Here is a 10,291-nt window from a genome sequence, read left to right on the forward strand (position 1 = left end):
CGTTCATCATTATTCTTGACGAAAATCAAAAGATGATTATATTATAATCACCTGGTAACATTTTACATGATTGTGTGAGACAGTCATTTGATGTAGGCTCGGAATGTTTCGTATTGATCATTCGATCACTTGAAAATTGCTTATAAACTAATAGTTTGTGAGAACGGCTATTGTCGTCTTCTAAGAATGTTTCAATGACTGAAATGGAAGTTAAGAGCTAAAACCCATGTCTGGATAAACGGAAATGCCACACTGTATTGAGTATTGCAACTTCTCCATGCCGAAAATAAATACAAATATATGGCATATGGGGAAATCGGTGTGTAGAAAAAACCAGAAGTTAAACAGAGATGTATCATGTGCCCAAATTTCTATGGAACTATGTTTGAGTGCTCAACATAACTCGAAGTGAGTTCAATCAGTCCACAAATGAAGATGATAAACTTAGGAACCACCCCAACCAATGTCAAGAATGAAAAAAACAACCCCTATTAGTTAATTTTCATCAGCGTAGCCTCTTTGACTGTTGATCTAAATCCGTGACTACAAAATTTTCTACTTGTACTTCTCCGTAGAAGAAAACCAAATGTGTTCTAAATCCCTACAAAAATCCTCTTTCCTATCGAGAATTGGGGAATTGTGATTAGCATCAGGGATTATCCTAATCTCTGCAGAAGGCACCTTCAACTTTATATTGTGAATGCACTCTGAAGGAACTACTTCATCTTTATCACCTTGAATAACTGTTAGCATGAGTTCTGACGAATTCACAGCCTCGAGATACCTGTCTATTAATTTTGCTCCTCCACATATTACATTATGCATGGTATGCCAAGCTGAATGATGTGTGTGCCTAGTCAAGTCCATGAACAGAAATGAAAGCTCCCTGAAAACACATGCACAGACATAATACTGGTGAGAGATTACTTTTAGGCATTCATATTGCTGAATTGGCGTAAGATCCCAGCTTAACTGTATGCATTTTCAATCTAATCAACTACTTCTCAACAAACAAATTCGTCCATAAACTGATACATATGAAACATCCACATTTTTCTTATTCTTTTATGAAGTGCTTAATGAATTAAAATTTAATGAATTTTACCTTTTTCTAGTGACTAGCTTGAGAAGCCATTTCCATGTTCTATGATTTCTGCAAATAATGAAACAAATGCTTCTCCCTACATGTTCATACCAGGACATAACTGAAGAGCCAAACAACAGCGGTGGCCATATTTTCCTCTCAGCAAGTCTATTGAGTGCATTTAAACTTGCTTGCTCTTTTGATGAAGGAAAGTAAGGCTGAAATATCAATAACAACAGTAATCAGTCCCCTGAAAATAAGCCATAAAATGTTTTGCTTGCACACAACATACCCTGCCAAAACAGTGGTAAACTGCGATTGTACTCACAGGAGCAATCAGGGTTATTGATTTCACTGATTTTTGGTACTTAGCAGCTATTCCCAATGCAATGATACATCCCATAGAGTGAGCAACTAAATGGAACGAACCCAATTGAAACTGATTGATCACAGATTTCTCAACCATTTCTAAGTGATCGCTAATTGTATAAAAACAGTCACTTGGTTTGGGACTCTTTCCGAACCCTAAGAGATCCACTGCGAACAACCTGCAATTCTGATTCCCATTTTGAGAGAGATTAAGGAACACATTTTCCGTCCAAAGATACGAAGAAGAGAGAAACCCATGTAAAAATATCACATTTTCAGCTGACTCTAAATTTTCTGTAGACAAAAATAAATTGAGAAATCAGAATATTGTTTTCAAATCCAAGATTTCGCATTCAAAGAATGAAGTACGATTTGGTGTTGAGTCAGTACCTATTGGTGATGGTTGTTTAACAGCCACATGAAGATTCTGATCTTCAAATTTCTGCCATGAAAGACAAGATTCACACTTACAATCAGACCATCTATTTTTCACCATTACAGACCCCTCTTTCTTGATTAAACCCTCCTCATTCTCTTTTGTCAATTTAAAAAAACCCATCTCTCTAAAAATGTTTTTTCTTTCGAAAAAAGTCTCAGAGAGTTCGGTGTCTTCTTCACTTTCACCATTAACATACTTTCTCTGTGTACCCCTGTTCTTACAGTAACAGAGGTGTGTGCTTCCTTCTTTGACTCCATCAATAAATCTATAAAACAAGCATAACACAATGTCTAATAAATCAAGGAATGCAAATACAATGTAACTGATTGCTGTGATTAGGGTTTTGGAAAATATTCTAGGCAATTTTATAGGTACTACAAATGGAGACGGAGTCTTCATCGTCTTTTAGCTTAGAAGGTGATTGGTTTGTTTTGGCCTGTAATAGGAGTCTTTGTTTTTATAGAGCTCTTGAGTCTTTGATTCTTGAACACAAGGGGAAATGGTGATGACCGTTATGCCACGTCAAGCACCTTTCTTATCCAATAAAACGTTTTAATATTCACAAGTAACAGTGGTGGCCCTTATCAAATTGTTGGGTGCCTGTATCTGGAAGAACAAATCATGGTTTCTCAATAGCTGGGTTCTAAAAATGCACTTAACACCTACTCCGACTACTCAGTGTATGGCAAACTCAGACAAACATAACCTTCAATGATTTAAGAAAACGGTCAGAATTACCTATCTCTCATCCAGTATTTATAACTAATTATCGCAGAAAAATATGCAGATACGGAACAGTGTAGCAGCTTGAGACTTGAATAATAAAGACTACACATTCAAGCACCAAATAATAAAAACTACACATCGTCTCATGTTATCTAGCAACTGGTTGATATAAGAAGTTAAACTAGAGTTACCTCACCTTCTATACCAATAAGCAAACCAACTTTAGGTAGTGAGAACCTAGCAAAAACCATGTGCTTGGTGGTATTCCTGCATAACCGGAAAAAAAAAGTGGTGCAGTTCTTCTAAAGTCAAAACCTCGAAAGAAAGAAACATTCAAGTACAACTTGTTCCAAAAGCATTCAAAAAAAGAAGAAGAAGCACTGATGTTCCAAGGACCACAGCTACTTAACGCCCGATTAGTGAAAAAAGTCCACTATCTATTTTATTCTTTTCTGTGAAAGGGACTAAAATATAAAAGACTTTCAAAAAGTCTTTCAATATCCTTAAATTGTAGACGCATTCTCAATCTTATTTAGACCAATAAGTAGTCTGACTTTTACATAACTTCTCAATCAGGCTTAATAGGTTAAGCTACTTTACCATATGTTTTGGCTGTCAAATTAGCAGTGTCGTAAGCACGTAGTGTATCCAGCGAGTTTGCATAAGATTATTTCAATTTGAAAGTTACTGGTCTGTATGAAATGAAAAGGCGTGTCTCGCTATTTACAAGAACTGATTGTTTACACAGAAATATAACTGTCAGACTATCTACGGTGTTGCTTACATGTACAATTAATTGAATTGCCAGCGGTTTTTAAATAATATGTGCATTTATAAAGTTATTCATTCTACAATATAACTGTATATCTGTTGCAATAAAACACTGCTTCTTGCTAATATAGACAGTTAACAACTTACAAGACACTAATAAAAAATAAATAAAACATATCTATGCAGTTGAACAAAACACATGCAGATGAACGAGTCTTCATCAAATTAAATTAAATGTCGCACATCAACGCAATCACTTTTAACTTTGAGTACATAGTTGATGACATCTAATATTGATTATTAACAAGGTTAACTCAACTTGTGTAAGTCGTATGTGCAATGCGTAATTTGCGTGTCCCAACTCTTAATTCATTGCATTGGTCATATATGCATGTTAGCATAAAATAACAATTACATGTCTTTATCGGACAATTTGCTAATTAAACATAATATGATAACCCAAAACAAATAAGTATTCAGCAATATCCAATAAGGACCAAATATTTCTATTAACTTTACATGCATATTCAACTAACATAATGGTTTGAGACACGCAAACCATACATCTGGGATACAACTGAATCAAATTAAATTAGTATATATTTCAGTTGAGGCAATGCATAAGCCATCTTTGCCGAGACACGCAAACTACGTATCATGCATATGATTTAATCAATTTCAATTAACAAATCAATATTGGGTGTCATTAGAAGTATGCTTCAACTAAGGTGATGGGTCACCATCTCAACCAAGTGCTATTTTTTAATTCAACAAACCAAGTGATATTTTTTAATTCAACTTGATCAAGAAACATCGCTCAACATCATACAAGTAATTCAAGTTAACACTGAGATCATAACATCATCCAAAATAATTTTCCACGTCCATCAAGCAAAAACCATCTTCGATCAAGGATCAATTCATGTTGGAGTAGATACAACAGCTAATGCTAAGATATGCTCATATTTTGTTTTTCTAATAAAATCATAAATCTGATCACCAAAAAGAGCACATTTTCAACTTAGTACTAGTTAAAATTTACCTTGATATATTTACTTGAACTCCAAATCCAACTTCATAATTTACAAACCTACACATTTAAGAATTTGGTTAAAACCTTAACTTCTCCAGGACAGCAAAAATATATCAAAAGAAAATGAGTGATAGCAATGTATTAACCTGTACCCCTATTTCTCACACAACCCATGCAATATACTTGACTCCATCAAGTATCCATGCCATTTTACCAATACATACATACAACCGATGTATTAACCTGTACCCCTTTTTCTCACACAACCCATGCAATATACTACTATATACTTGGCTTTTTCGAGTATCCATGCTATCTTACCAATACATACAACCATTGAAACCCTTGAGCTTATAACGTGACTACCAGACCTTCAAAATAATGGTACAGAGTATCATTTTTCTGGTTCAAGATGGAGATATGGCAGTTTTAGCACCTGCTACGCATTTTAAACGAATTTCATCTCATCATATAGTTGGCAATTTCCAAAACTAGCTAAAACTAGGGTTTTGATTTGTGATACCATAACTTCAAGCACAACTTATAAATAACCCTAACCTGCAAATGCAGAAACTTAATCTCAATTCAGATTTGGTCAAAAAAAATTATTGAAAGTTTTTTATTGACATCTTCTAATTTATTGAAAGTTTTTTATTGAAAAGACTTCCAAATTGCTAGATTCTCCTCCAATCAAGTATGTAATAATCCAAAATCATCGCTGCATATAAAAACCTTAATTCCTCAACTTGAAAATCTTGAACTTTTTTTAACGATCAAACAATAAAAAAACTTAATTTTGGATTGAAATTCTTTTAACACTTCTCTTAATTATCCTTGTGAACTTGAGAGTATTTCTTTGTCACAAATTATCAATATTATCCCTTAAACTACACATGCAAAGAGTTTTAATTAAAATCTCAAAACAGTTGTGTCAAGGACAAAATGGTGGAATTTCACTTACTGGTTTTACCTCTTCTTATCAATCCTTCGCCTTCTTCTATTAATCTGTCATATGCACAATTTCTCCACCTAAATTTCTCTTTCTCACTCTCCATTCTTGATTTAACTCACCCTAATGTAAGTTTCTTAACAAAAAATCATCACGATTCTACTTAATTTAAAATTTCTCGAGCCGAGCGAGCGATCATAGACTTTTACCGTTTCACCCTTTTCATAAACCTTGGATGGACATCCAATTCCTTTTTTTTTCGCATGAGTGATCCCACACATGTGACTTAACCTGGCACGGAATGGTTGAGATTTATTATTCAAATCTGGTTCTACGGGAAACCTCTACGCCTCCACTTCCTGAGAACGACGAGCGAGTGAGGAAGATGCTTCAACAGCAGCCATCGACGATAGCGAACCAGCAACAAGAAACAATGGAGACTGTAGAATCGACAGGAGAAGCACCACCTAAACAAGTAGCATTAGCTATGGAGAGATTATCAAGTGCAGCTCGTTTAATAGCAGATATTAGGTTAGGAGCCGATAGAATTCTTGAAGCACTCTTTGTTGCAGCACAACCTCATCAAACTAATAAACCCATACATTTAATATTAAATGAAGAAGCTTCGATGCGTAAACACCTTCAAGATCTTCGAAACGTCGGTAATTGCTTTCATAAAGTACCCTATATTTTCGTGTTTGTTGGGAATTTTTAAACCCTAGAATGGATCGTGTGCTTAGGGTTTGCTCATTCAATTCTGGGTTTTGAGAATCACTGGCTTGGTATGAACTTTGAATACAAGGTTGAATTGACCTAAAGGTGATAGGAAGTATGTATGATTTTAGCATTAGTATTTGGAAATTTCAGGTATACCACTTAGAAATCTTCTATTAACCCTACTCATACAACTCAGAGCTCGTAACACCGAGCACTTAGTTCAGTACCATAATGGTCTGTAAAGGAAATATTGCTGAAAACTTGTAGAAACCTGCTTTGGAATTTGTGTTGAACAAAGTAGCTTCTAACACCTATCAAATTAAGGATGAATTAGACTTAGTGAAATTATGCGGTTTCTAAAATGTGGGGACTGTACCATCTCCACCTAAATCTGTGACTGATGGAAAGGACAACTCGATCCCTTTGATTGATAGCTAAGTGTCAAGAGTCAGATTCCAGTTAGGGGAGGATGATCCGCTATTAGGATGCTTTATACCTGGAGTCGTTCTTAAATCAAAAACCTACGCTAAAAATGTTTAAGCTTTCTGAAATTCTTGTACCGCAAAATCTACAGCTGCGATGTATTCAATGAGTCTTGTATCAAGTTCCATATATTCAGGAAGGCTATCATAGATTGCTATGGGGTATTAGAGGGGCATGATTTTATGTATGCCTACACTAGATTGAGAAGTCACTTTGTTGCTTCCTTTTATTGTTCCTGCAGAACTCGTCATTGTCTTCATTATATAGAGGATGTGCGTATATTTGAACCAGGTAAAATCTTGCACTTTTTAATGGTGAACTCTAATTTGTTAGGAAAGCAACTGGAAGAGTCTGGAGTTCTGAATGAATCTCTTAAATCACGAAGTAATTCTTGGGGTTTGCACATGCCCCTCGTTTGTCCTGATGGTGCTGTTGTTGCATATGCTTGGAAACGTCAACTTGCTGGCCAAGCTGGTGCATCTGCTGTTGATAGAACCAGGTAGGTTGAGGAAGTTTGATATAATAGGAGTACGATATGTGTAGTAAATGTTCAAGGTGATTGAGGACAAAAGATGCCAATAGCGTAATTCTTGTTTCTGTTAATTGTTTGTAGGCTTGCTCTTAAGGCTTTTACGGATCAGAAAAAACGATTCTTTCCGCATCTTGGTGATGATTCATCAGGCGAGACTTCTGGTTCAGAATCTGGAAGTTCAAAAAGGCAATGTGGTCCCCATGGTTCAGTTTTGGGGCATAAGGAAGAGCTGAGCGAACTTAGTGATGACAAAACCTTGTCTGATGTTCTAACACGTTTGGATAAACAGGCTCCTAATGTTAGAGTGTTTACATACCAACGTCTAGACTGGTTAAAAAGAGCCTCCTCATTGACGAATTCATCAATTGGGAATCCCGTAGACAAACAGGATAGACAAAACACAGGTTCGTTAGGGGCTGCGCCTGCAGATCAAGCTGCCGTTATTGAGTTGTTTCTTCCTTCTGTTTTCAGAGCTATAGTGTCATTACATCCAGCCGGGTCTGTAGTCCCTGATGCAGTGGCATTCTTTTCACCAGACGAGGTAATGTGTGTTTAACTAATTATCAGCCTCCGTTAGCTAACAAAAGTTATAATCTAAGTTCCCTAGTTTTCACGTTGTTGCTTGAGTTTCATCTCTCCAAATATTGGGTTTCATGATTGCTCTCTAAATTCTGTGAGAAGGCGTTAGTTTAATTTTGTGATTATCTTGCTTAAACAGTTACTTCTTTTATTCCTTAGACATGCTTGGGATGCCCATATCCTTTTGTTTAGATACTTCTATATAACCTCTATACTCCATCAAGCTGCATACTGCAAGTCAACGACGCAGGCTAGTTCTTACCTGCATAATCCATAACCTCCTGTATTTCTTTTAACATAACAAAACTTCTGATTGTTTGTACATATCCCTTTGTTGTAGATAAACCATGACAAACTTCCAGGACACCTTCGTAATCGTGATACTTGCATATCATTTTTACATACTGCAAGATGACGACGAAAACTAGTTCTTACCTGTATAATCCATAACCACTTGCATTTCCTGTAGCACAACACAGCTTATGATTGTATGTGCAATTTGTGTCACTTGGGTTTCATTCTGCTGATTATGGGTTTCATGTTGGCTATCCAAATTTCTTTTACAAGGCATCTTTATAAGTTTAGTTTAGATATAATCTTGCTTGAGTTGGCACTTTTTTTGTTCTCTACATACTTGGGATGCTCATATCCCTTTTTTTCAAAGATAAAACACGACAAACTACCAAGCAGGGGCAGGCAAGTGGGGATTTCTGACCCCCAGTCAATTCATTAATCTTGTAAACGATCATTTTTGTTTCTGCTTTTGATTGAGGACTTACTACATATGTTCGATAGTTATTAGATATAGTTTCTTGGTTTCAATAGTCATTAACTGTATGTGCATGTATAACTGTGTATCCTTTACGTTTACTCCATTAAGTTTTGAACTTATCTTTGGACTTTAAAATGATTTTATCACTATGATTTCCTCGAGCAGCGTAAGTGTAACAAGAACTAGGGTACAGTTACAATGTGGGACTCAATTTTTAAGTAGTAAACTAGTACCAATATATTCTGTTCTTGTATTTAAATATTTGCCCCCCTGGGTAAATATTTTAGGTCCGCCACTGCTTTCAAGATATGTTCATAACGGCTTAAGGATACTTGCATATCATCTTTATCCTCTATCACTACTGCAAGATAACGACGCAAACCTACTTCGTTGTTAACATAAACATTACATCTTCCAATATTTGTTATTCGTATCTCAGCTCAAATGTTGCTATTCAACCAAAATCTCTATCAAAAGTTGGTTAATATTGCTTCTTTTTTTCTTCACCTCATAGGAAGGCAGCTATATACATGCAAGGGGTTTCTCAGGCTATCATGTGTTTAGGCATTTAACAGTAAGAAATGCACTTATTTTTCTTTTTTCTTTTGTGTTTTCCTTACAACTTGACGCTTCCCTTTTACCTTGGGCTGAGTTAGAGGGATTTATGTGCAGTTAATAATGCTTGCATCTTTTGGATCTCTTTTCTTCTAACCATTGCAGGAGCATGCTGCTAGGGCTTTGCAGGTTTTTCTTGGCAAAAGACCTGATTCGGCATTATATCTTCTTTTGGTACTCCTTCCCTCTAAAAACTAGCTAGTGCGCATCAGCCAGTTTTAATTCCTCTGACCCTCTGATATCCTTTTCAGCATTGGATCTGCAGCTATCAAACTCTATTCACTTCACCGTGCAGGTATCAACAGTGTCTCAACTCATGTTTTCTTTATCTAGTTGTGCATTATGTTTGCACAAAGGCCTTAGAGTTATTCATTTACAACTTGTTGATTATGTGTTGCAGTAAATGCAAGCGGCTGCTGAGAATGGATAAGATATCTGCTATAATCCTGCCTCCTGTTAAACGATCTTATCACCATTCTTCTGCATCTGAAATCTCATCATCAATCCAATCAACACTCGCTACAAATGATCAGGATCCAAATCTCATCAAAGCTTATCACATTGGGTGTTCCTCTGACGAGGACTGATCCAAACAGATTGCTGGTTTATATGATATATGGTGTGTGAATGCAACAAATGCACTAGTTCAGGTCCCAAGGTTTAGCATTGCAAGCAACCAAAGCATCGCTTCAGGTCCCAATTTTCAACGCACCTTTCTTTTCTCTTAACAGTTTAGATTGTAGCTACCCCGGTGTATGTTCTACATACACACCTTGACAGCTCCTGCTTGTTTGGGCCCTTGATGGAGAGAGGATCCAAAGGACTAGTCTTTCAAAGGTTTTTTTTCCTCTTGTAAAAAAGAAAGATGTTTTCCCATGAGAGTGAGCTATGTGATGTTGTCACAAACCAATGTTGCCACAGTTTGATCATCTTCAATAGATAATTTGCACTCCTAGTTACAGCTTATCATCAATTATCATCATCATCATAGGGTTTTTATGAGTTTGTATTTGCTCAGTTCCAAAACCTAAATGGAGTGACACCATTAGCCAAGCTATATATACGTCGGTTTGCCTAGTCAATCAAATCAGAGAGGTCCAAGTAATAAAACCCTAAGGCATTGTAGAATACTTGATCACTTGTCAGTGACGAGATGTGTACCAATGCATTGTCGATTGTGCACTGAAACATGCAATCATCAATCAACCTGCAGTCTCAAGAG

The 10,291-nt window shown here is 36.2% G+C and overlaps 2 protein-coding genes across 6 annotated transcripts; one reads left to right on the forward strand and one right to left on the reverse strand.

The window, feature by feature from the left end:
- Positions 1-231: 231 nt before the first annotated feature.
- Positions 232-5,539, reverse strand: LOC113321681 (probable lysophospholipase BODYGUARD 4). 5 transcript variants are annotated; one of them, XM_026569588.1, is made up of 8 exons: positions 5,393-5,539; positions 4,569-4,793; positions 4,432-4,479; positions 2,815-2,885; positions 1,844-2,157; positions 1,377-1,747; positions 1,106-1,302; positions 232-886 (listed from the first exon to the last, which is right to left on the reverse strand). In XM_026569588.1, exons 5-8 carry the CDS (start codon positions 2,010-2,012, stop codon positions 556-558), a joined length of 1,068 nt encoding a protein of 355 aa, XP_026425373.1. In that variant the 5' UTR covers positions 2,013-2,157; positions 2,815-2,885; positions 4,432-4,479; positions 4,569-4,793; positions 5,393-5,539; the 3' UTR covers positions 232-555. The 5 variants fall into 5 exon arrangements, with proteins under 5 accessions (XP_026425373.1, XP_026425374.1, XP_026425372.1 ...); XM_026569589.1 differs by lacking the exon at positions 4,569-4,793; XM_026569587.1 differs by lacking the exon at positions 4,569-4,793 and having other exon boundaries at positions 5,384-5,539.
- A 118-nt stretch (positions 5,540-5,657) lies between these two features.
- Positions 5,658-10,035, forward strand: LOC113321680 (mediator of RNA polymerase II transcription subunit 27-like). Its single transcript, XM_026569584.1, has 7 exons — positions 5,658-6,033; positions 6,905-7,070; positions 7,185-7,644; positions 8,969-9,028; positions 9,175-9,243; positions 9,321-9,364; positions 9,470-10,035. Exons 1-7 carry the CDS (start codon positions 5,673-5,675, stop codon positions 9,654-9,656), a joined length of 1,347 nt encoding a protein of 448 aa, XP_026425369.1. The 5' UTR covers positions 5,658-5,672; the 3' UTR covers positions 9,657-10,035.
- Positions 10,036-10,291: the final 256 nt, after the last annotated feature.

The sequence above is a fragment of the Papaver somniferum genome, chromosome 11, assembly GCF_003573695.1.
Source record: "Papaver somniferum cultivar HN1 chromosome 11, ASM357369v1, whole genome shotgun sequence".
NCBI lineage: Eukaryota > Viridiplantae > Streptophyta > Magnoliopsida > Ranunculales > Papaveraceae > Papaver > Papaver somniferum.

Coding starts and splice junctions, on each gene's coding strand:
- LOC113321681 (XM_026569585.1), bottom strand. CDS start 2,291: ATGAAGACTCCGTCTCCATTTGTAGTACCTATAAAATTGCCTAGAATA. Junction 1,748..1,843: donor TAAACAACCATCACCAATAG/GTACTGACTCAA, acceptor TTTTGTCTACAG/AAAATTTAGAGTCAGCTGAA. Junction 887..1,105: donor AAGCTAGTCACTAGAAAAAG/GTAAAATTCATT, acceptor ATGTGTTTTCAG/GGAGCTTTCATTTCTGTTCA.
- LOC113321680 (XM_026569584.1), top strand. CDS start 5,673: ATGGTTGAGATTTATTATTCAAATCTGGTTCTACGGGAAACCTCTACG. Junction 7,071..7,184: donor TCTGCTGTTGATAGAACCAG/GTAGGTTGAGGA, acceptor AATTGTTTGTAG/GCTTGCTCTTAAGGCTTTTA. Junction 7,645..8,968: donor CATTCTTTTCACCAGACGAG/GTAATGTGTGTT, acceptor TTCACCTCATAG/GAAGGCAGCTATATACATGC.